General features: G+C 37.3%; 1 protein-coding gene across 1 annotated transcript; it reads right to left on the bottom strand.

The window, feature by feature from the left end:
- Window positions 1-550: 550 nt before the first annotated feature.
- LOC149838583 (Calcineurin-like metallo-phosphoesterase superfamily protein) lies at window positions 551-27734 on the bottom strand. The gene is made up of 9 exons (XM_090006673.1): window positions 27384-27734; window positions 27192-27275; window positions 27036-27070; window positions 26674-26785; window positions 11344-11441; window positions 1215-1335; window positions 995-1128; window positions 866-914; window positions 551-778 (listed from the first exon to the last, which is right to left on the bottom strand). Exons 1-9 carry the CDS (start codon window positions 27564-27566, stop codon window positions 701-703), a joined length of 894 nt encoding a protein of 297 aa, XP_089862799.1. The 5' UTR covers window positions 27567-27734; the 3' UTR covers window positions 551-700.

The raw sequence follows: 27734 nt of genomic DNA, 5'->3' as shown, positions 1-27734 counted from the left end.
TTAAAAATATGCAACCATGCTAATTTACCGTTCACAAATGTACATTACCATCATACCTTGAGATTTATAGAAGGAATCTTAAACAATTTCTAATATATCCTCTTAAGAACCGGTTTGAATGTTTAATTTACCAAATTATTTCACCGATACATATTCCTTCCATGCATATAAGCAACAGAACCTTGCCATGTTCTTTGCCAGCCAAAGTAGATTGATGGGCAAAAGTTTTATGATATTTCATTCTTGATACATTTTAACAAACAAGCACATACGTTTTTATTAGTCGTAGCATATGGGATATATGTAAAATCTGAGGATTCCATGAAAAATTATGCATCTGAAGTACTACTTTGTCACATGCTCATGGTGTTACTAAGGCAATCTGCCCGTATGGTTTGTGTGTGTGTGTGTGTGTACAAATGGCTGAATTATTGTAAGCTTTACAACTGTTTTAACTCAAAACTTGTACATAAATTCCTTATTACCTCTCTCCCGTCCACCTCCCTGACAAAAATAATGGCAATGCAGAAGTAAACAGAAAAGTGGACTATAGAGTATCAAGAAATGACCAATCAATGAACAATGAGAACTTGTAAAGACAAATGCATAATGAGGATTACATGGCTTAAAAATGAAGAGAGAATGTCAAGAAATGACCAATCAATGAACAATGAAACTTGTAAAAGTAAATACATAATGACTATATAGCTTCTTTCCCCCTCTGGTGAAGAGTAGACCTGAACATTACTTTGGTTGTTGAATTGATAAAATAAGATTCCTGCAAGGTTAAATAATTAATCAGGCCTTGGAGTAACAAATACCAACAAAGTAATGATGAGGTTTCCTCACATGAGTTAATACTTACAATCTCCAGGGGGCTAACTCTATGCAGAAAAAATCCATGTTGGGATTCTCTGGGGAAAGAAGCAATTAACTTTATTTCTTGCACAATCAGACGAAGAAGATAAAATGAAAAATCGGATGCTATACTCACCTAATGCAGCTAGAATAAACGCCATCTGATGGAAAATTATGATCCCCGTCCTCAAATGCTGGGATTCCAATGTAAGTGATTCCTTTGTCTCGGATATAATGACCAATGGATGCCTGGTGGCTCAGATACACATCCTGAAGACATAAGAAGAGCAACTCATTTCAATTGGTTTGCCATGAGAATTCAGGAATTTTGCAACATTGCAGAGCCCGGATCTTACAACTCCATATCTCACTAGAACATGGTGGAAAGCTTCATAGAGCTTTGTTGTCTTTGTTAATGTCATGGTGTTCTCAGACCCTTGACAAATTATCAATGGGTGAAATCCGACGACTATGCGCCTGTCTCAAACAGAATAGCAAATATATTAACAAAACTACAGTAATTGCTGATTATTGTGAAAGTGAAGAAAAACATTTATTGCATCAATCAAAGAGCTTAAATTATGAGTCATTGGTGATCAATATTAACCCAATCCTTTGAGATACTACAGGAGGCTTGCATCAAGTTTTTCTGTTACAAGGTGAAAATCCATCCTTCAATTTCAACAACATAACCATGGTTTGCTTCCTCTGGTATTCATAAATCAAGAACCCGCTGTATCTTAAGATCTGAAGATCAAATTTCATAACTTGTCGACTTCAATATGAGTGTAGAAAGTTTGAAATAGAATCAGCCATCAATTATGCAAGCTGCACAGTTGCTAGCTATTACAATCCCCAAAACAATACATATCATGAATCACACAATTCAACTTTTTATCTAAATCAGACTAACCTAACAAGAAAAGATATCTAAATTTCCATATGAAAAAATATGATGACTTATGACTGCTATGGGATCCAAAAAACATTGATCTGATACTCTTAATCCTGACAAATGAAAGTTTAGTAGTTTACATACCAAAACCATTTTAGGACCTAAAGTGTAGAATCAAATGGAACATATCTAGGGATTTATGATAGGAATACCAGGCTACTTGAAAAAGGTATTAATTGTAAATGAGTTTTCAAAATAAAGCCAAATTGGATGGATTTCTCAAAGGTATAAGGTAAAACTGGTAGAAAAAGGTTGCAGGAATATGGTTAAGATTAGAGCAGGCCTCCACACTGCTGGATAAGATGGCTGTTTTTTTTAGTAACTTGCCCTACCCATATACTAAATGGATGTTAATGTATTTCAGAATGATGATACACACAAAGAGATTTATATTAAGCCCCTTACTAGTTTGAGAATTGATCCTGACTTTATTCTTTGACTAAAAACAAAACCAGGCACATAAGGGCTCTTTTAATGGATACAACATATGCTACAAACTAGATACTGATGTTCTTTGTTAGATCTACTCACTATGGTAGCAGGATTCACTCAAGTGTGGGAATACAAATTTTACTACCAGGGAATTGGTATGGCATTTGTATAACTGTATTATTGCAACTTCGACCTCTACTTGAGAACACTTATTTTAGATATGTGTGGCAAGCATTGAGCTTACCTATTCTTCACCAAGGTTATCTTCCTTCGCATGAGCTCATATTTGTAATAGAAGTGGTGATACATCTAAGCACGTGAACACTAAAAAGTATATTAATGGTGTCACCTATCCCAACCCTTGCAGATGGGTCGTTCGAGCACATATACTTTTATGTTCCCCCTTCCTGGACATTGTAGATTTTATATATCTAATTCCCCCTCTATTGTTAATGTAACGACCCCAAATTGACCCTCGAAAAATGTGATTTTTTTTAAACAATTGTGAAAAAACTCCCAAGGACCAGAAGCATATTACAGATTTAATATTCACAACCTATCAACAATTTTAGACAGAGAATAAATTTAAACCATAAACTGAACTTCATTTACTTAATCAAATATTGTCAATAAAGTTTCAAATAATTCCAAAATCAACTCTAGTCAATCTTGTGCATGTCAGAACCCAAGCCACCAAACCATAAACCTTGAGTCCCCAAGCCAATCAGTTCCCCTCATCACGGAGCCTCAGTACCTTAAAAACCCGGGTAAGAACCGAACTTCTCATAGGAGACTCTCTAAATTTTCAACAATAAGAAAATAATATAAAGTAAATTAAGAGGATTCACAAGTAACATATCATCAGAACATACTTACCATCTAAGCAGTTCAAGCAAACATTCAACAATCTCATACAACAACAACAACAACAACAACAACAACAACAACGCCTTCATCCCAAAACAATTGGGGTCAGCGATATGAACCAAAAAAGAAATTCATTTTGGGGATGCATGAAATCAATGTTAAATATTTAGAGATGCATGAATCAATTAAACATGTATAAATAACTTTTTAAGTTAAATTATCAGAATTACTTTTGCATGTATATCCCTATTTAATGCACACAAATTTAATTTTCACTTTCTTACAAACCCGCAGATACTCAAAACGGACAAAGTTCTTGAGGTTCAAGGCAGTTCTCGATCGTAACTTAACACAATTTGTATTTTAATTATTGGGTTCTATACTTGTTCCCCGACTGATATCAGAAATCCACACCATCCATCAGAACATTAATAATCCACACCTAATGTCGAGACATTAATAGAAATTCACAGCCATTTACGCCACTTTCTTAGTATACAAATAACTACAGTTGAGTCAACAACAACACCCCCAGGCAAAGTGGCTGAAAGTTCCTTAAAACTGTGGTCGGGAATACAAACCACATCAGGTTCTTGGGGACAACAAATGCACATGGTGTTTATGTAAAATTGTCTACGAAGAGACAATACATAAACAAGCATAAAAACTTTATAAAAGAAGTGCACAAAAGCACTCTCACAACACTTGAACACAATACGCGAAAAGCGTAAAAATAATAAACATGCAATAATGCATGTGTTTCATAAAAAAGAGGAAATGCTTGAGACTCTCAAGCTTGAAGATTTACAAGGGGGAACACCCCTATTTATACAAGAAATGGGAGGTGCAAGGGGGCTCCCCAAAGGAGTCGTTGGGGAGCTCCCAACGGTCACAATTGTGACCGTTGGGGGCTCCCCAACGACTCTATTGGGGAGACCCCCAAGGCACCTTTTTGAAATTACAAAAAGGAAAAAAATAAAAAATAAAGAAATTAAAAAATAAAGAAAAAAGTTACAACATATTCCAATTGGAATATGCGCAAAATAGTAAAAGGACTAAAATACCCTTTTTGGGTAAAAAAGGGGAAAATGTATAAATATATATACTTATATATAGAGATACGTATACATATAACATATGTATACGTATCTCTATGTATATAAGTATATATATTTATACTTACAATAGGGTTTTTGAGTATACATTTTAACACCCCCCCTCAAACTTACGGTGTGATAACCGCAAGTTTGTCAAGGAGGAAATGAAATCTAGGCGAACAAAGTGCTTTTGTGAAGAAGTCCGCAAGTTGATACTCAGACGTCACGTATGGTAGATCAATGACCTTCTTCAAGTATTCTTCTCTGACATAATGGCAGTCCATCTCTATATGCTTTGTTCGCTCGTGAAATGTGTGGTTCTTGGCAATGTAAATTGCACTTTTATTGTCACAGCAAAGCTTTGTTGGTTCTTTAACAACTACTCCCATATCTTCCAAAAGGCGTCTAATCCATACTATTTCCATGGTGGTAGATGCCATGGCTCTGTATTCGGCTTCAGTGGATGATAATGAGACCTTCTGTTGCTTTTTACATCGCCATGAGATCAAAGATTCTCCTAAGAAAATACAAAAGCCAGTGGTGGAGTGACGGTTACTAGGGTCACCTCCCCAATCTGAGTCAGTATAAGCAAGCAATTTTAATTCAGAAGAAGAGGATAGGAATACTCCCTTATTCACCGTTCCCTTCAAGTATCTGATAATGCGAAGCACAACACTCATATGAACGGTTGTGGGAGCATGCTGGAACTGACTGGCGATGTGTATAGCATGTGACAAATCAGGTCGAGTAATGCTAAGATACATTAAAGAACCTACCAACTGCCCGTAGGGAGTAGGATCGGTTAGAGGAACACCATCGTCAATCTTCATTTTGGCTCCCACAACTTCAGGAGTTTCGCATACTTTGTCATCAGAGATTCCTGATCTATCAATAATCTCACAAGCAAGTTTAGACTGAGATAGAAAATAACCACGTTGCGAATAAGCAACCTCAATTCCAAGAAAATATGTCAGAAAACCTAAGTCTGACATCTCAAATTTTGAAGTCAAGACGAACTTAATACCCTTGACTCCTTGAACATCATCACCTGTAATCAACATGTCATCAACATAGAGTAACAATATTACAATCCCTGCTTTAGATTTCCTAGTAAATAAAGCAGTGTCAGTATAACATGAGGAGAAACCATTTTCTAGCATTACACTGGTAAATCTGTCATACCAGGCTTTGGGGGCCTGTTTCAAACCATAAAGAGCCTTTCGAAGACGAAGAACTTTATCTTTAGGAATCGTCATGCCTGGTGGGGCTTCCATATACACTTCTTCGTTAAGTTCTCCATTTAAAAAAGCATTTTTCACATCCATTTGAAAAATATTCCAATTTTTAATAGATGCAATGGTAATGAGACATCTAACTGTAACCATTCGGGCTACAGGAGCAAAGGTTTCTTCATAATCAATTCCATACTCTTGCCCATATCCTTTTGCAACTAAGCGAGCTTTATACCTTTCCAGGGATCCGTCGCTTTTAGTTTTAACTTTAAAAACCCATCGGCAACCTATAGTTTTCTTTCCTATGAGTAGGGTTTGGAAATCCCAAGTTTCAGCACTTTTGAGAGCACTAAGTTCTTTTTGCATGGCTTCTTGCCATTCTATACATTTTTTAGCTTCTTCAAAATTTCTTGGCTCAAAATAAGAGTAAATGGCACTAAGACAAGCCCTATACCGGGGTGAAAAAGAATCAAAAGAGACAAAACGAGTTGGCGGTCTCCTATTCCTCTCAGATCTCCTGTGATCGAGAGTAGGTACAAGCTCACTATATTGGTCAATGGCACTTCTAAAGGTGTCTTGGTTTCTACGGGAGTAGGTTATCAGATCACTTAAAAACCTGTTTTCTTGATCATTGAGAGGGTTATGTTCTTCGACATCACCATTAATTTCCTCATCGTGATTTGATGATACATCATCATCACTAGATATATCATCATTACTAGCCAATAAATAAAAAAGGAATGAGTAATCAAAATTTTCTTGTTGAGAAACATTTTTTTCAAATCCACTCTCATTTTCTAAGAACGTTACATTTCTAGAAACATATAACTTATCTCCTCGAAGATCAAAGCAACGAAATCCTTTTTGAGTTTCGGAATACCCAAGAAAGGCGCAGGGGATAGCTTTGGGAGAGAGCTTGTCATTTTTATCCGTAAGAATAAAACATTTACACCAAAAAACACGTAACCTATTATAATCAGGTTCAAGTTTATATAAGATCTCAAAAGGGGATATTTTTCCTAATATCCTAGATGGTAAGCGGTTTATCAGATAAATAGAAGTGAGGGCTGCTTCAGCCCAAAAGTTCTTAGGAATATTTTGAGAAATAAGCAAGGTCCTAGTGGTCTCAATGATATGCCTATGTTTTCTTTCGGCCAATCCATTCTGTTGAGGGGTTTTAGGACAAGACCTTTGATGAATAATTCTGTGATCCTCAAGATATGTTTTAAATTGGTTGGAGAGATATTCTCCTCCAGAGTCACTTCTAAAATTTTTTATATTACTATTGAATTGATTCTTGATCATTAAATTGAAGGTTTTAAAACATGTAAAAACTTCATGTTTGTACTTTAGGAAATAGATCCATGAATACCGAGAGAAATCATCCACAAAAATAACATAGTAAGAAAAACCTCCTTTTGAAACAACAGGTGCGGGTCCCCAAACATCGGAATGAACAATTTCGAAGGTCTTAGATGAGAACATAGTTCTTTGCTTAAACGGTAAACTTTGCATTTTTCCGAGAATACAATCATTACAGGAAAATGAACTTTTACATAAATCCTTCGCAAAATGTAAATAAGATAACTTGGTGGCATTAGGATGACCAAGTCTTTTGTGCCATATGTTTATATCTTTGTTCCGGACAACATTACAAAATGATTTTGGAACTTGGAGAGATTCCATATAGTATAAGTCTCCTTTTCTAAAGCCTTCCCCAATCAATTTCCCGGACCGGCGATCCTGTATTAAACATTTGTCACATGAAAATTTAATATCGCATCCATGGTCCGAGAGTTGAGAAACAGAGAGAAGGTTTAAGTTAAGTTTAGGTATAAATCTAATTTTTGGAATGGAAAAACTTTGATTTTCAAAATTACCTATACCTTTAATTTCAAGAGAGGTTCCATCCGCAGTGGAAACAAAGGATGGAGAAACATTTTTTGAAAAATCGGAAAGTGAAAACATGTTTGGGGACATATGAAAAGATGCACCTGAGTCCAAAAGCCAAGAGACTTTACCTGGAATGGAAGAGGTAGACACGGCGGCACCGGATGTAGCTCCCTTGAGAAGAGGTTGAAGGGCTTCCACTATTTGATTCAACGAGAGTGACCCACTTGATAATGCCTCTTCCTTTTGTGGTACACCGGTGGTGGCCATAGCGAGAAGCCTCTTCCATTTGGGACATACGGGCTTGATATGCCCCGGTTCCTTACAAAAGTGACAAATAGTCTTGCTATAGTCTCTTTTTCCTCTTTGTCCACCATCTCCTCCTTGATTTTGGAATTTGAAATGAGGAGGACGATAGGTCTTTACATTATTTCCGGGTCTTGATACGGCATTGACCTCATTGTTTTCTTCATGATTACAAGGAACCACAAGAACATTTGATCCTTGTTTACATAAGCTCATACGAGTTTCCTCACCACTTAATTTGGTGAGAACATCTTCAAGAGATGGAGGAGAAAATGAGGAAAGAAGAGATGACCTTATTTGCTCAAATTCCGGTCTTAACCCATTCAAAAAATTGAAGAACCGATCTTCTTCAAGTTGCTTGTGGCGGAGTTCAATTGCCTCTCCACTCCATTTTGGTTCAAGCATGGAGAGCTCATCCCAAATGGAGGAGAGGTCGGCATAATATTCCCTAATGGACATTTCACCTTGGGTAAGAGAGAGGGCCTTCTTTTGAAGGTAATACTTATGGGATAGATCTCTTGATGTATACATTTTCTCAAGATAATGCCAAGCTTCGGATGCTTTCTTGAACTTGATAATGTTGGCATTAATCTTTGTTTCGACGGATGCGAAGAACCAAGAAAGAATCTTGAAGTTCTTCATTTCCCATTCGTCGTGCTTCTTGGAGTATTCTTCAAGAGCTTTGACCCTTTCCTCTCCCTCAAGAACCTTGATTTCATTTCCGTCCATCACGGTTATTTTGGGTTCCGGTTCCGGAATAGAGCCTTGCACATAACCCCATAATCTTTACCTTTTATGTGAGCCTCCATGTTCTCGGCCCAAATATGGTAGTTGGACCCATTCAACTTGAAGCCAAGGGCGAAGTGAGACTCTTTTTCACCCATTAAGGAGTAAAGAAAAAGAGAAGGAGGCGTACCAACACAATGTTTCAACTTCTAGCTTGCACAAGCTCCTTCTAAAATATTTGAGAAGCAAGATCCACCACTTCAACTTCCAAGAATCCGAAGGCACGGTTTTCGAGGCACTCGAAAAAAGAAGAATCCCACGATCCTTAATCACCAACCTTGCTCTGATACCATGTAAAATTGTCTACGAAGAGACAATACATAAACAAGCATAAAAACTTTATAAAAGAAGTGCACAAAAGCACTCTCACAACACTTGAACACAATACGCGAAAAGCGTAAAAATAATAAACATGCAATAATGCATGTGTTTCATAAAAAAGAGGAAATGCTTGAGACTCTCAAGCTTGAAGATTTACAAGGGGGAACACCCCTATTTATACAAGAAATGGGAGGTGCAAGGGGGCTCCCCAAAGGAGTCGTTGGGGAGCTCCCAACGGTCACAATTGTGACCGTTGGGGGCTCCCCAACGACTCTATTGGGGAGACCCCCAAGGCACCTTTTTGAAATTACAAAAAGGAAAAAATTAAAAAATAAAGAAATTAAAAAATAAAGAAAAAAGTTACAACATATTCCAATTGGAATATGCGCAAAATAGTAAAAGGACTAAAATACCCTTTTTGGGTAAAAAAGGGGAAAATGTATAAATATATATACTTATATATAGAGATACGTATACATATAACATATGTATACGTATCTCTATGTATATAAGTATATATATTTATACTTACAATAGGGTTTTTGAGTATACATTTTGACAGTTTAATATCTTCACGGTCCCCTATGACCGTCATCCAAGGTTCCCACTCTTTCAGAGGGACATCAGGGAAGAAAATTATTACATTTTTTGGTCTCTTTCACCATCTTAATTAATTAAGAGTTCTTTACACAAGAAAACATGTTATGCAAATCCACATGCAATAAAAAATTCGATACCTTGCCATATTAATTTCAACAGTCTAATTAATTAAAAAATAAATAAATTTCGACAAAATCAATCTCTATGTAATCTTTAAATTTATTGATTTGTCATTTTCTATGTTGCAGAGAGATTTACAACAATCACAACATCAAATAACAAGTCATTTGATTCTTTCGTTGAAAAAGATACGCTTTTTAATCAAATTTATTTATTTTATTAATGCATTATTTAGTGCTAGAATGCATTTGTTAAATAATTGCAACAACAATGTGAATTATGATCTTCTCTTAATGTATTGTTTTTTAAATGCTTGATAGTTGCATTTGTTAGATAATTGCAACTTATATTATTTATTGTCTTAGATACATGTTTTATTTTGTCAATGATGACATAAATCTTATTTTTTGATAAAATAAAAATATATAATTACATTTTTGCTTCCCTTTCGCTTCTCACTCGAATCCTACATCGCTTCTTAGGTCGCTTCTGAGACGCTTCCTGGTTCACTCCTAAGTCGTCTCGTGCTTCTCGCTTCCTAAAATTTTAGAAGTGCCTCCCTTCTCGCTTCCTCGACTGGCAACTCTGGGTGACGCCCCCCCCCCCCCCCTCTAGATGTGTTTCGATAGAACTCTACCCTATCATAGCTACTTTTTAATATATATATATATATATATATATATATATATATATATATTTTAATTGAAGTTTTAAATTCCTCTTTATTTTAAAAGTTTATGGATGGGTTATGGGTCTGGGTTGGACCCATGACCCAAATCCATATCCATTTGGATTTCAGCTAATTCATAAGAACTAGTCAATATGGATCTGAACATGGTCCAAATCCATATTGACGTCAATCTATATATAGGCCGGTCGGCTCTGATCAAAGTGAAAAAACCCCAAAATAGAGGTTGGTCTAATTTGAAAAATGCATTTTCTAAACCAACCCATATCCAAAATCGCCAAATCAAATCTCCAAAGATATCTACGACTCATAATGGATTTAACTAGAGTCCTAGTTCAACTTAAACTCTTGAATTTTGCCTGATTTTAACTTGAATTTCACTTTAATTTAAAAGTTAAAATGAATAAAATCTGCAGGTGCTACATTTCATATATGGACCTCATCAATGGGCCCTGGACCATGTCCAGACCCATATTGACGTCAGCCCATATATAATAATTTATTATTTTTAGATATAAATATAATTATTTAATTAAAAATTGTATTTTCAAACTTGAAAATATAGGAAAAATTTATGAAATATTACAGTTAAAGTTCTTCATATTGTTAGATCATAGATGTGCTAGATAATACCATCTTATGGGCTTTCTCTTCATCCTCAGTAGTTCAATTTGTGTGTAAATTGAGGAGGAGACCCTATTTGGAGGGTCTCCACCAGTGTCATCTATGCATTTTCAAAAGATCCCTTGATATCATGATAGTGCAAAAGCTACTACTTTGTCTTCCGAGTATGAAATTATGGTTATTGAGAAACTTTCTTGTCGACCTAGGTGTTTTTAGCTCTCTCTCTCTCTCTCTCTGTATATATATATATATATATATATATATATATATTGGCAAACTTTTCTTATCAGAGAATTTAGAATATGTGGCATTCATTATCAAAATCTTGACAAAAGAATTGTAGGAAAACACCACATGATGACGTCACAATATTTCAAACGGCCCTTTTTTATCAGAATCCTTTAAAAATAAAATGTCAAAAAAGATGATATTTGTGATTTTATATATATATATATATACATATATAAATGCAATTAAAAAGAAAAGAAAAGGAAAAGCATTTTGCAGAAGTAGCTACTCATAATTTCAAAACCACTTCATATGGAAATGTATTGGTCAAATACGTACCAGCTGCCATTTGCCAGTGATAACGTTCTCATGAGCCAGTTTTGATGGTCTGATATCATATTATTTGTGTGATTTGACTGCTCCATTGATAAATTATCCTGGAAATTTATATTGGTGTAAATTAGGCACTATATGCTCTAAAATATAGAATAACAAGATATACAACATTAATATTGCAGTAAATTATTTGAATTAGGCACCATATGCTCTACAATATAGAATAATAATTTTTCATCTACAAATGAAAAAGAGAACCTCTTAGACATCTAAGTTTTGATGACAATGAAGATGGGGACACACAAGGAAATAATAGATGCACCTTCCTCAATATTGATGTCGATGATATGTACATTTAGAAGACGTTCCCAGAATCATACATAGCCAAATCCAGGAACTTATCAGACACTTTGATCCTCATTAACCATGGGATGCAAAATTCAGCACCAAAAAGATAAAAAAAAAGAGCAAAGAGCAACAACATAGGAAGGATCATGAACCGTGCAAGTTTAAAATGACAGATTATGTAAAGAATAATTTTCATTAATCATATGAAGGATAAAATCTGTACAATATAAAGATTATTAAAAAGCATACTGTCATAGGCAACACATAGCACTACATAGGAAGGATCAAGTCAGATGCATGACACAGGAGGAAAAAACAATTTCTCAAGAAAAGTAACAAATAGTAGAGATGGTTGAACTAGACAGAGATGCAAAAGCCCAAGCATCTGAATGGACCTAATGAAATGCAGCCATATATTTAAAGAAAAAGAAACAATCACAGCTTTCATCCAGAGGAAATACTCGTGAAAATGCCTTGCACATTAGAGATGGAGAGATATGACCTGTTCTTATGTTGAATGGAACGTATAGGAAAGAATAGTGATTAAATATATTGCAATTTTTTTTAAATGGCATTTATTTACCATGATTCTTCTGGGAGATTTTCATGTTTTTTTTCGTGCATTATTATCAAAGAATCCTTGGCAAGAATGAAGAAATAAGTTTAGAATATAAGTTAGAAAATTAAACTGGGAGATTTTTGAGTTACTGACAGAACTAAATATATTACAATAAATTTACTTTTGTAAATAAAACTTTGATATTTTGAATACATCATGACCTTATTGGAGATTTATCAACAAACAAAGATATCATGTTTTTTTCACAATATTTTTCGAGAATACCATGATATTGTAACTATGGTAATAAGGGGCACAAATTATTCATATAATCCAGGCATGAGAAAGTAAGCCTTCAAACCCAAAACAGGTGGAAAAGAGAGAAATAGAAACTACAAGGTATTTGATAATCTCAGACTTGATTCAGACTACACAAAGGTAGAAATGTTGGAGCCTAGACAACCCTTTTTTTTATGGTAATATAACTTAAAACCAGATAAGCAAGATTAGGTTGGGTTAGATATCTATTAAAAAAAAGATCAACAAAACATCCATTATGTTGCAGGTCGTATGAGAAGTACCGAACCTTGGGTAGAGTAAAAGAGAGAGAGAGAGAGAGAGAGAGAGAGAGAGAGACGGCTGCACAAAAAGTTCACTTGATAACAATTAGGGCAGCTACTCTCTATGTTAAATAGAGAGAAGCCAAAAACAAGAAATTACATCTAAACCCGTAACTAAATACAATTTCAAATACCCTCTAATTTAATAAAGCTTAAACTTAAAACCACCTATTCTCAACACTCCCCCTCAAGCTGGAGCATAGATATCAATCATGCTCAGCTTGTCACAACAATGGAAGAAACTAGGCCTCGCAAGGGCCTTGGTAAAGACATCGGCAACTTGATCTTCGGAAGATACATGATCTGTGCAAATATAACCAGCCTGAATCAAGTCACGTACATAGTGACAGTCAACTTCAATATGTTTAGTCCTTTCATGAAACACTGGGTTGTTGGCAATATATGTAGCAGCCCTATTGTCACATATCATTAACATAAGTAGGGATACTTTTTCTTGAAGCTCGGTCAAGATTGATTTTACCCACATAATCTCGGCTGCAGTCTGGGCCATTGCTCGGTATTCAGATTCAGCACTAGACCTTGCTACAACGGTTTGTTTCTTACTCCTCCAGGTAACAAGATTTCCTCCCACAAACACACAAAATCCAGATGTTGACTTCCTATCTTCAACCGATCCTGCATAATCGGCGTCAGTGTAAGCAACAACGTCCAAAGATGGATTTCGTTTAAACAACAGACCTTTACCAGGAGATGCCTTTAAGTACCGAAGAACCATCATAGCTGCATCCCAGTGAACTTTTGTAGGTTTGTCCATGAATTGACTAATTTTACTCACAGCTAATGAAATGTCAGGTCTAGTAACAGTCACATATAGCAACTTACCCACCAAGGATCTAAAGCTGGCACTGTCCACATACTCAGACTTCTCATCGAACATGTGAGTTTTGGGATCCATTGGAATATTAGTTGGCTTGGCTCCTAGCATTCCAGTCTCTTTTAATAAGTCCAACACATACTTTCTTTGAGACAACACTAAGCCCTCTTTGTTTCTTGCAACTTCGATACCCAGAAAATATCGAAGGTGACCAAGATCTTTAGTAACAAAGTGTTTCTGAAGATGATCTTTTGTGGCAGAAATATCTTGGGCACTGCTCCCTGTTAATATGATGTCATCGACATATACCACCATAACAACAATTCCAGCACTGGTTTTCTTGATGAACAAAGAGTGATCTGAAGCTGACCTGACAAAGCCAAAACTCGACATTACCTCAAATAATTTGTGAAACCATGCCCTTGGACTCTGCTTCAGGCCATAAATAGCCTTCTTCAACTTGCACACCTTCTTACACTCCCCCTGAACCTCGAAGCCTGGGGGTTGTTGCATATAGACAGTTTCATGCAAATCCCCATACAAAAAGGCATTCTTGACATCCAACTGAAACAAGGGCCATCCATGGTGCACAGCAACAGAAAGAACAAGACGAATAGTGTCAAGACGAGCAACAGGGGAGAAAGTTTCAAAAAAGTCAACACCATAAGTCTGAGTATACCCTTTTGCAACCAACCGGGCTTTGTACCGTTCAATTGACCCATCCGAGTTATATTTAATGGTATATACCCATTTGCAGCCAACAATATCTGCATCAGTTGGAGGATCAACCAAATCCCAAGTGCCTCTAGAACATAGGGCATCCATCTCATCCTGCATAGCCTGCTTCCATTTGGGGTCGAATAGAGCCTGACTGTGATGAAGCGGAACAGAGGAGGCAGACAAAGCCGAGATAAAATTCTTCATAGAAGCCCCAAGATTAACTTCAGAAACAAACTGAGAAATGGGATGAAGAGTGCACTGTCGTTTCCCTTTTCGCAGAGCAATAGGAAGATCCTCATCAATAGCAGAAACTTCAGTATGCTCAGAGATACTTGCATCAGGAGAAGGAGATACTGGTGGCATGGAGGTAGGTGGTAACCTATGAGTATACACTATAGGAGGGTTTCTGTATCGAGACTCCCCAGAGGATGGAGCCACAGGCTTTGGAGTGAACGATTCTAAAGGAAACGGGGGAATTGGCAGAGGAAAAACATCACCCTGACTCTCTTGTAACCTTGGAGTAGTACTCGAAAAATAAGGAATAGACTCAAAGAAGGTAACATCCGCACTGACATACTCTTTATGGGATATAGGGTCATAGCAACGATATCCTTTTTGGTTCTTAGGATACCCAAGGAAAACACATTTAATAGACTGCGCAACAAGTTTATCTCGATCAGGACCCAACTTATGCACAAAGCACACACATCCAAACACTTTAGGGGGGATAGGAAAGAGAGAAGCCTCTGGATGGAGAATTTGAATTGGGATCTGGTCTTCTACAGAACTTGACGGCATGCGATTTATAAGAAACCCGGCTGTCAAAACCGCATCTCCCCAGTATGTAGCGGGCATATTGGATTGAATCATAAGGCACCGAGCAACATTAAGGATTTGTCTATGTTTCCTCTCAGCCACCCCATTTTGCTGGGAGGTATGGGGACATGAAAATTGAGGTTGAATCCCATTAACAGAGTAGAATTGAAGTAAGTCTTTGGATTTGAACTCAAGAGCATTATCAGTGCGAACAATTTTAACACATATGTCGAATTGAGTTTTTATCTCTGCAATTAAAGATTTAAGAATAACAGGACCTTGAGACCGATCTTTTAACAAGAGCACCCACGATAGTCTCGAGAAGTCATCAACAATAACAAGATAATAGCGACACTGAGACCTATTCGAAATCCTACTCGGACCCCACACATCTACATGAAGAAGATCAAACAATCCTTGACTTGATGGACTCTGACTGGAGGGAAAAGAGCTTCGACAATGTTTTCCCAATTGACATGTTTCACACTGAAAAGAAACTGAGGGAGGTATATGAGGAATGACGCGACGAAGTTTTGTCACTGGAAGGTGACCCAAACGATGATGCCACAATAGAGGACTTGAGGATGATGTAACAGCAGAATGGGCCGAAACCTCTGGTTGGTGTAGGTAATACAGACCACCTTCCTCATAGCCACCACCAATTCTTCTCCCCGTCAGCAAGTCCTGAAAGGTGCATCCCATAGGATCAAAAATCACTCTACAATTCAACTCTTTTGTCATACGACTGACGGATAGTAAATTCTGTGGAAACGAAGGAGCATGAAGAACATGCGACAATTGAAGAGTAGGGGTTATAGACATGTTTCCCTGCCCTACAATTGGGGAAGAGCTACCATCAGCAAGAAGCACCCCTTTTTGACCTGTCACAGGTTTTAAACTCAAAAAATTGCTCGAGTTTCCGCACAAGTGACCAGAGGCTCCAGAATCAATGATCCACCTACCACCTTAAGCCGATAGGCCATTACCTGCCGAGCACACAACCTCCGCAACAGAAGACTTCGAATTGGATGATCGTAAAGCAAGGAGCTTGTCATATTCAGCCCTGCTAAGAGTTACACAATCATTGGAGGAATCTGCATCTGATTTAACCACTTGAGCCATAATATAAACTAATGAGCTTGATTCACAAAGAGCAGGATCAACCACACGCGCACACCCACAATCACCTACGAGCCCGACTATATCAAGTTTTGACCTCACCAATGAAATCTGAGAAACACACCCTTCGACTGTTCAGATCCAAACTCCAAATATAATTTTAAAAACCTACCATACCACCTCACCCAGAGATGGCTAATAAAAACCTATCACCTCACCCAGAGATGGCTATAGGTTGCAAATCAAGAGCACACATCCACCACGACTTAGTGTTTGTAACCATCACACATCCGCCACTACGACAACCAGTAGCATTACTCAACTCAGAATCCCACGTCAAAAGACAAGAATCCCACAAACTGAATATTTTTCAACACCACAAGGAATCATGCCTGGTGATTCCAAAAAAAAAATATATTAGCAAGCTGCTTTCGTGTTTGGATGTGAAATCAGTCAGATCTGATTCTTTCTCCCTACGCTTGCTGCTTCCACGACATGAGCACAACCAAAACTAACATGTTTCTTAAACAAAAATTATGACAGCATGGTTGGTAGGAGCTGTCAATGCAGTCTCCTTGTGGTGATACATAGCAGGATCAAAACTGACAACAGTAAATCATGACAGTTGCTGCTGAAATCATATAGGTAGATGCTGTAACTCACGACAGCATAAAAAAATTATTTCACGACCCTGCAGAAATTACTGTAGATGCTGAAATTACGACAGATGAAGAAGGAAAATCATTTCTTCAAGGGACACAATACAAAATCACGGCAGCAGCACATACAATCTGTTATAAGCTGCCAAACCCAAAAATCACAGCGTGGCTCAAAGGGTTACGGCTGCCAGATCTGAACAGCAAACATCCACGACCAGCAGCATACAAAAAAAAATTTAAAATCGCTGATAGCGAAGAAGAAACTCAGCAAAAAAGAACCACGGCAGCAGGTAGTCAAAAAAAAATTTAGAAGAGGCTACCACACCCACAGCAAGCATCCACGACCAGCAGCATATCTGGAAAAAATTTTCTTTTTTTTTAATCGCTGACCTGATTGGAGAAATATTTTCATTAGATAAAATTTTGATCACGATCGAGACACCTTCCACGATCAACTTTGATTTGATCACACTCGATCATGCTCCCACGATCGGCTATCGATCACGCTCCCACGATTTGAATATAGATCACTCATAGATTGTTCACGATTGATCACGATCCCACGATCGACTGCTCTGATACCATGTTGCAGGTCGTATGAGAAGTACCGAACCTTGGGTAGAGTAAAAGAGAGAGAGAGAGAGAGAGAGAGAGAGAGAGAGAGAGAGAGAGAGAGACGGCTGCACAAAAAGTTCACTTGATAACAATTAGGGCAGCTACTCTCTATGTTAAATAGAGAGAAGCCAAAAACAAGAAATTACATCTAAACCCGTAACTAAATACAATTTCAAATACCCTCTAATTTAATAAAGCTTAAACTTAAAACCACCTATTCTCAACACATTACATACAAACAAAATAAACCAAGTGACTGCAGCATAAAAATAATTGATTATCTTCACCATCAACATTATCATCAAGTCTTGTCTCATCCAAGGTTGTCCATATCGTACGATACGGTACGATATGTATCGTTACTATATAGAAAAATGATATGATATGCACTTGAATCGAGATACGAGTGTGTATCGTATGTATCATACGATACAGGGCGTAGCGTACGATATAAGCTCGACGCACTTAAAAGGGTCAAAAAGTAATTTTTCATTTTTGGGTTTTAAAAACCCTTTGAGGGCCGACTCCCTCATTTGTGTAGAGGCTATTAGAGAGGTGTCCATGCACCTTAGGACTCGTGAGAGCGATTTGGGGTCCGATCCATATGCAAGGGAGATAGCTTTTGCGATTTCAGCAAGAGTGCATTTCCACAATTTTTTCACTTAAGAAAGTGAGTTAAGGTAAAAAAATCATATTTTTTGCTTATTATTGAGCTTTTTTAGGGAAAAGATGCATCAAATGATCCAACATGTCAATGAGGCACTCGAATAATGAGTGAAAACTGGTTAAAAATTGAGTGCAACTATTGTCATACTATTATTTCGGCTGGTATCTCTCGGTTGAAGCATCATTTAGCCGAGACACATCTCAATGTTGCGGCCTGCTTGTCAAGAAAATTATCGAATGCCGTGAAATGATAATACCAATAATTGCTTACTGGTTTTAGAGAAAAAAACAAGAAAAAGAGATGAGTGAGGCAGAAATGGGGTATGCGGAAACCTGGGAGGACGAAGATGAGCTCCCTACTTCTGATCCTACAGCCCATAGCATAGTATCAGAAGTAGGAAGTTCTGCAGCAAAGGGGAAAGGTGTAGCTGGTGCTAGTAGTAGTGTCGCGATAACAAAAAGAAGAGAAAGAGAAAGAGAAAGAGAAGTAGGAGGGAGTTCTTCAGGAGAAGGTAGAGCTAGAGACTCTATTAGGAGTTTTTTTTCTCCTAAGACTGCTCTTGGGGCGCAACCTGACATTCATACTACTATAACTCCTCAACGTTTAATCAAGCAGGCGAATGTCGCAGTTGGTAGATGATTTTATGATGCGTGCATTCTTTTTAATGCGGTAAATTCATTTTATTTTCAAGTCATGGCAAATGTCATAACCACTATTGGAGTTAGATACAAGATATCTTCATATCATGCTTTGAGAGGAAAGATTTTAGATACTAGTACGAATGAAGTAAATGCTTATTGTGATGAGATGGGGTAGTCATGGAGAGAGACTAGGTGTAACATCATGGCAGATGGGTGGACAGACAGAAAGTCGAGGACTTTGATAAATTTTCTTGTTTATTGCCCTAAAGGAACCATGTTTTTAAAATCAATAGATTTGTCTGATACGCCCAAAATAGCAGATGTATTGCTGATGGTTTTTTAATAGGTTATGGAAAAGGTTCAACCTCAAAACATTATAGAGTTCATTGCTAATAATGCAACGAAGTATAGAGCAGCAGGTAAAGAACTGATAGAAAATTACGGGTCATTATTTTGGACCTCGTGTGTTGCCTATTGCATAGCCCTCTTGCTTGAGGACATTAACAACATGAATGAGATACAACATACAATTGAATGCTGCCAAGAAATTATAAAATTTATTTATAATCACGCATGGGTTTCGAACTTAATAAAGAAGTATACTAATGGTGCTGAGTTGATTTGTAGCGCAATTACTAAATTTGATATGAATTTTTTGACATTGCAGATGCAGAGTCTTGTAAAGAATAGAAGTGCACTTAAAAAGATGTTTTCTTCAAATGAGTGGAATGCATATCCCTATTGTCAAAAATGAAAGCCAATAGAAATTATAGATATTGTATTTAAAAGTGAATTATGGGATTCATGTGAAGTTGTTGAGAATCACTATATCTTTGATGAAGGTACTTCAATTGGTTGACAGTGAAGACAAACCAATTATGGGTTATTTTTATGAGGCCATGGATAAAACAAAAGAGATAATTAGAGATCATTTAAATGAAAAAAAATTGTATTTGCTTATGTTGAGAATAGGTGGTTCTTTGCTTAAGTTATTTTATATTAGAGGTTTTCTGAATTTTTGTCCTCATAAGGACTTACATGTAATTTCTCTTTTTACCTCTCTCTATTTAATATAGAGAGAAGCCCTAATTAAAAAAAGTTAACGAGTTCTAATCTCTCAGCCGTCTCTCTCTCTCTCTTCCTCTCTCTCTCTACCTAGGGTTCGGGTCATCACCTCTCTTCTTCTACATGGTATCAGAGCTAGCGATCTCAGGAGCGTGATCGATCTGATCTCAGGAGCGTGATCTACATCCTCGAGCGTGATCGATCTTATCTCAGGAGCGTGATCTATATCCTGGAACCAGGTGTGCATTATTTTTTAGATCTGATGACAGATCTGGCCTAGATTTGTTATCAGACCTAACGAGCATAGTGGGAGTGAGCCCTCAGGTCAGGCAATCGTAATTTTTTTTTCTCTTGAGCTTCACATGCCGTGACCTCTGGGTGTGGCAGCTGATAGCAGACCCTAACGTCGCCTGCCATGATGTGTTTATCGTGTCCCTATCGTGACTGTTTTGTCCTTTGAAGAAAGGAACTTCTTGTTGGTGGCTGTCGTGATTTACAGCATCTGTAAATATGATTTCAGCAACGGCTGTCGTGATTTTAAGCCTTTGTCGTGAGTGCAACAACTGTCGTGACCCTTCATGCTGTCGTTATGATGTCGTGATTGTTTTTTCCATGCTGTCGTGATTGTTTTCAGCATCGGAAGCTCTGTAGTGGAAACAACAAGTTTTTTTTTGCTGTGTTGAAAATCATCATGTTTATGTGAAAGTTTTTTTTTTTAGGAAGGCTGATGCGTGACTGTTATGGGTGTGGGCTGCTTTTCAAGATTCATGTGTGTGGGCTGCTGTCCACTACTGTCGTGAAAATTGCAGGCGTAATTCCTGTGGTACTGGGAAAATTTTTCTCTTGTGGCCTGTTGTTCCTTACTGTTGTGGTTTCTTTTTGGTGAACAGCTGCTAGGTTGCTTGAAACCTGTCCAGATTTTTATCTCTGCTGAAACAGAAATATTTGGTTAGTATGGCTGAAACTTCAAAATGTGATTCCAAATTGGAACACATTGGAGAATATAAAGCATTTGCCAACCCCTTCTCGTATGGCTCTTCCGTAAGGTTGAATGAAACCAACTATGCCAGAGCTAGTTTTCTTTATAAAAAGTGTATGATCTGCTGCTGATCGATTAAAGCCAAAGCTTGACATTACTTCAAACAACTTTTGAAACCATGCACGAGGACTTTGTTTCAAGCCATAAATCGCCTTTCGCAATCTACACACCTTCTGACATAAATCAGTTTGAATCTATGGTCAAGATTGTTCGCACTGATAATGCTCTCGAGTTTAAATCAAAAGGTCTGTTACAATTTTACCAAGATCATGGCATCCAACCCCAAACTTCTTGTGCCTATTCATCTCAACAAAATGGGGTGGCTGAGCGAAAACATCGGCACCTCCTTGATGTTGCCAGGACCATTATGATTCAATCAAATGTTCCTGCGTTATACTGGGGTGATGCGATTACCACTGCTTGCTATCTGATCAACCGCATGCCTTCGTCTTCTGTGGGTGATCAAATTCCATTACATATCCTAAAACCTAATGCCCCACTTTTTTCTTTCACACCAAAAATATTTGGATGTGTTTGTTTTGTACACAAACTTGGCCCTGACCGTGATAAATTAGCCGCTCAAGCTACAAAATGCATATTTATCGGTTATCCAAAAAATCAAAAGGGCTATCGATGTTATGATCCTATCTCTCGTCGAGAGTATGTCAGTGCGGATGTATCTTTCCTGGAATCCTCTCCATATTACTCTAGTTCCGGTTCCCTGCTGCAGGTTGATCCAGTTGAATCTTTTCCCTTACCTATTCCTCCTTTTTCTTTGGAATCTGTGCCTACATTACCGAACCAAACTTCATCCTCTTCCAGATTTAATAATCCTCCATTGGTATATGTGCGTAGAGCTCCACTTCCGCAACAACCTTCATCTTCTTCTTCTCCTGAGGTAAGTTCTACTGACAATAGTGATCTTCAGGATGATGATAACAGGCCTATTGCTCTACGAAAGGGGACAAGACAATGTACCTTATATCCCATATCTCATTTTGTCTCTCATGCCAGAATTGGACATCAATTGAAGTCTTTTGTTTCAGCCTTGTCTGCTGAAACTATTCCTCTGAACTATCAACAAGCAGCACTTGATAATCGCTGGAAGCTGGCTATGCAAGAAGAAATGACAACTTTAGTATCTCAGCATACCTGGGATCTCGTTGATTCCCCAACAGATGCTGACATTGTTGGATGTAAGTGGGTATATACAATAAAGTACAAATCTGATGGTTCTATTGAAAGGTACAAGGCCAGATTAGTCGCGAAAGGGTATACTCAGACATATGGAATTGACTTCTTTGAAACTTTTTCTCCTGTTGCACGGATGGGTACCATCCGTCTTGTTCTCTCAGTAGCTGTTCAACATGGTTGGAGCTTATGCCAATTAGATGTGAAAAATGCATTTCTCTATGGGGATCTATCTGAGACAGTTTACATGCAACAACCTCCAGGCTTCGAGGTTGAGGGGGAGTGTCAGAAGGTGTGTAGATTGCGAAAGGCGATTTATGGCTTGAAACAAAGTCCTCGTGCATGGTTTCAAAAGTTGTTTGAAGTAATGTCAAGCTTTGGCTTTAATCGATCAGCAGCAGATCATACACTTTTTATAAAGAAAACTAGCTCTGGCATAGTTGTTATGGTGGTATATGTGGATGACATCATTCTTACAGGAGATGATGTGAAAGCTATTGAAGCCACAAAGGCTCATCTTAAAAAACACTTTGTTACAAAAGATCTTGGTTCACTCAGGTATTTTCTGGGCATAGAAGTTGCTAGGAGCCGTGAAGGGATGGTGTTGTCTCAACGGAAGTATGTTCTTGACTTATTAAAGGAAACGGGCATGTTGGGAGCTAAACCAGCAAATATTCCCATGGACCATAAAGTTCAGTTGTTTGAAGAAGGGTCAAAACTTGTTGATAGCAAAAGCTATCGCTCCCTAGTAGGGAAGTTATTATATGTAATTGTGACCAGGCCGGATATTGCTTTAGCAGTAAGCAAAGTTAGCCAGTTTATGGACAAACCAACTGAAGTGCACTGGAATGCAGCCATAATGATTCTCAGATATCTAAAATCATCCCCTGGAAAAGGGTTATGGTTCAGGAAAGGTGAAACTCTGGAGATAGTAGCCTATTCTGATGCTGACTATGCTGGATCTGTAGTAGATAGAAAATCTACCACAGGATTCTGTGTGTTTTTGGGAGACAACTTGATTTCATGGAGAAGTAAGAAACAAACTGTGGTTTCCAGGTCGAGTGCAGAATCAGAATATCGGGCTATGGCCCAAACTGCTGCTGAATTGATGTGGGTTTGCACTGTTCTTCATGACCTCCAGGTGAAGGTTCCCTCTCCAATGACCATGATGTGCGATAACAAAGCGGCAACATATATAGCAAACAATCTTGTCTTTCATGAGAGAACAAAGCACATTGAGGTTGATTGCCACTATGTAAGAGATATGATTCAAGCTGGTCATATCACTACCAAATACCTAAAGTCGGAAGACCAAGTTGCAGATATGTTTACAAAGCCCCTTGCTAGGCCAAATTTTTCAAAGTGTCGTGACAAGCAGAGCATGATTGATATCTATGCTCCAGCTTGAGGGGGAGTGTTGAGAATAGGTGGTTCTTTGCTTAAGTTATTTTATATTAGAGGTTTTCTGAATTTTTGTCCTCATAAGGACTTACATGTAATTTCTCTTTTTGCCTCTCTCTATTTAATATAGAGAGAAGCCCTAATTAAAAAAAGTTAATGAGTTCTAATCTCTCAGTCGTCTCTCTCTCTCTTTTCTCTCTCTCTCTCTCTCTCTCTTCCTCTCTCTCTCTCTACCTAGGGTTCGGGTCATCACCTCTCTTCTTCTACAGCTTATATGGAATATCATTGACCATAGGTGGACTGCGCAACTTTATCAATATCTTCATGCTGCAGCGTATTATTAAAATCCTGCATTTAGATACTCCCCTACATTTAAGATGGACAAGAAAGTCAACAAGGGTCTCTTGGATTGCATTAAAAGGTTGAACCTTGATTATGGCATTCAAGATTAGATTTATAAGAAAATGGAAATTTACGACAATGCATTGTATGCTACTGGGAGACATGCAACATTGAGAAATCGTACCACGATACGCTCAGGTAATTTATTTGTCAATTTCAATTTCAATTTCATATTGTTATTTAGTTATGATGTTTTGTATGATTGTATGATCTGTATCAATTATTGTCTTAGTGATTTCTTATTTTCTTGTTTTTTCAGACATGTGGTGGATTAGGTTTAGAAGTAATGTTCCAAACCTAAGAGCTTTTTATATTCGCATCCTAAGTCAAACACACAATGCAAGTGAATGCGAAAGAAATTGGAGTGTCTTTGAGCATATTCATACGAAGCGGAGAAACAAATTAGATCACAAAAGGCTCAATGACCTCGTGTACGTCCGCTACAACCTACGACTGAGGCAAAGGTAATTTTAAAATTATAAAGTTTATTTGTCATATTCATATGTTATTTAATGTTTTTTATGTATAAAAATCTCAACTAATTTTAATTTTTCATGTTATCTTTTTAGGCAAATACAAAAGCTGTAATCAAGGAGGCACAAAGAAAAATTCGATCTCATCAGTTTAGAGAACTTCGAGGTATTGGATGAATGAGTTCAAGAAGAAGCAGACCGCTTGAATGAAGAGAACATTCAATGGATAAATGTAGAGGGAGCTCATGATGTAGATGATGAAGACCCCACGTATATTGGAGATCATTTTAATGTTGAAGGAGGAGAAGAAGAAGAAGATGTAGAACAAGAAGAAGACAATGATGATAATGATTATTGATGGTATACTTCTTAAAAACTTGGTTATGTATTATAATTTGTATCTGTTAAGTATTCATAAACTTGGCTTTTTTGCTTTTTGATGAATCTTGTGGCATGCTCTTAATTGAAGATATTACTATTTTGCATTGTTCGTGTGAGATTTGATGATTGATGATATGTTATGTAGCTCATAGAGACATAAATGCTTCACATGTGATTTTATGGTTGCATTTTATGCATTTCATCATTGTTTTGAGTGTTAATATTTTTTAGAAATTTTGCTAATTTTTTTATTTTTTACAATTTGTTTTAGAATTTTTAAGTTTTTTTTTCAAAATTTATGATTTTTTACTGTATGATATGTATTTTATTTTGGACCTGAACGATACATACAACCTTGGTCTCATCTATATGGCCTGAGATTTACAAGTATTTCTCCAGTCATTCTTATCTAAAGCTAAAGTTTGCCACTGCATAGTCTTCTGCAACTCTAAGCTTTATAGTCTCGCCTCTTGTCAATTTTCTTTTTCAAATTTATCATGTCACCTCTTTATACTGGCATTGTTTCAAGTCTTCATGTGCTCAAACCACTAAAAAAATAGAGTTAACCTTTTTTCTTAGTGCTCCTAAGGTTTTTCTAGTGTAATTATCCATGAATTTGTCTTTCTCACTTTAGATATCTACCTTAATATACACAACTCAATTACATGTATTCTCTCTTATTTCTTGTTTATTCATTGTTCTTCACTTCCCAACAACACCGTATATAAATGTGGGTCTCAATATACTCTTGCAAAAGCATTCATTTAATCAGAAAGCACTTTGACATAACACATCATTAGTGTTTCTCCATGTCATCCATCTAGTATTAGTTCTATTAACGATGTCTGCATGAAACCCACCATGTTATTGTACTATACAGAATATGCCCCAGAACTCGTTGCGTTAAAAACGTAAAATACTGCAATGTCATTTGTCTTAACCATATCTGCTTGCTGACTAGCACAAGTTACATGTACAAGCAGCTAAAAAGCAGAGTGGTAGGATTGGAGCTATATCAAGGATACACTTGCGTGCTTGCATTTATTATATGCACAGTGATGTCCTCCATTTCATGGTGCACACTGTTTACAAGCAATAGTACTAAATTTAACACTGAAAAGGAAATCACAATCCAGCTCTACCATGTAACAGATTAAACCCATAAACGTTTCAAGTTTCAACAATCTGTAACATCCTAAGCTATGGCTCAACTGTTTCTCTTTTCAGATTACATGATCATAAAAAAGGAAATATCTATTTTTCTAGCAGTTTTGACATCAATGCATCTTGATTTTATAGATCCTATACTAAAATATCTAAAATATTTTATGTTCCTAGGATTCTCTAATTGAGAACACTTACATGCATCTTTTGCAAGTACCTTCCAGCATGTTCAAGGTGACTAAAGACAATGTTCAAATTCTGTAGACGGTGTAATCTCTATCATAAACAGATAGTGCACCTTGTCTAACATCATAGAGCACTAAGATATATTCTTGAACAATCAAGAGAACGCCTTATTTCCTTAAGATACCATTGGTTGAAAAATACAAATATTGGGATCATCCTGTGGAGCAGTAGCTGTCCAACATAAAAGGACATTCCAAGTGAAGGAACACTCAGATTCTGACAAATTCATGGGAAACAACTAAAAGAACTTCACGAATCAATATAATGATCACCAAATACTAAGAAATTTTCCCAGTTTTCAGCATCAACTACAAAAACACTAGGTGTAAGACCTTGAAGGAACTGATTCATAAAACAAAAATGTAGCCATACCTTCAGCAAGCCGGTATCAATAAACACAATATCTAGGATATTTCCGTATGGAATTATAATCTGCTTCCTAAAGTGTCCTGCTTCTTTTCCTTGAGAAACCTTACTTGTATACCTGCATTATTAAAGTTCCATCTTAGTGGTTTAAATCTGGATTTGTTCAAGCATCCAATCATGGGTTATTTCAAACTATGGCCCATGATAGGATCCTGTAACAGAAAACCTATAAAAGCAAAACCAAAAAGGTAAAAAGGCAAAAAGAAATCCAAATATTTCCACTACAAAATAAAGGAACTTTGCAAGAAAGTGTTGAGTATAAGTCAGCATATAAAACCAAATTATATGCCGAGCAAATTACACATTACCATGGAATCTCTAGCGACCGGAAATTATTGGTGACCTGCAAAACAGAGGTACCAGCACATATTAGTTTCAAAAGTCACAAGTCCTAGAAAGCCCGAGAGAGAGAGAGAGAGAGAGAGAGAGAGAGAGAGAGAAAGAGAGAGAGAGAGAGAGATTACAATCTGCAAAAGCGGATCCTGGTCGCCCAACTCGCTGATATTGATCACAAACTTCACATCATAATTCTTGGCCACCATTTCCATCTTCAACCAGGGAAAGAACAAGCAACGGTAACACAAAAGAAATAAAGACACCCACAATCTATAAGTCGCCAAAAATCAATGAAAAGACAAGGTTGGGATAAAACCAACATGTTTCAGGAGATCAATCTGGTGCTTCCACGGCCTCTGCCCTCCGCTAACGCTTATGAAGTACACATCAAGTGGTTCCCTTCTGCTGTGCTTCTGAGGCCTACCCACCAAGAAAGCAATACACAGCGCCCCACACAGGGCCAGCTGGGTGAAGATGGTCAAGCCCCACGACGGACGGCCCATGTCCTTCTCTTCTCCCCTTCAGCCAAATCGTGCACATCCAAATGATACCATTCAAAATCAAAGACGCAGAGAAAAGCTTCCTCTGTTTCAATCCTCGTGGACTCTTCTTCTGATTTGCTATCGACAGAAACGAGTAGAAGCCGTATCCATCGAAGAAACCAACTGCAT

The sequence above is a fragment of the Nuphar pumila genome, chromosome 5, assembly GCF_984573655.1.
Source record: "Nuphar pumila chromosome 5, dmNupPumi1.hap1.1, whole genome shotgun sequence".
Taxonomy (NCBI): Eukaryota; Viridiplantae; Streptophyta; class Magnoliopsida; order Nymphaeales; family Nymphaeaceae; genus Nuphar; species Nuphar pumila.
This window is presented reverse-complemented; position numbering and strand designations above follow the sequence as displayed.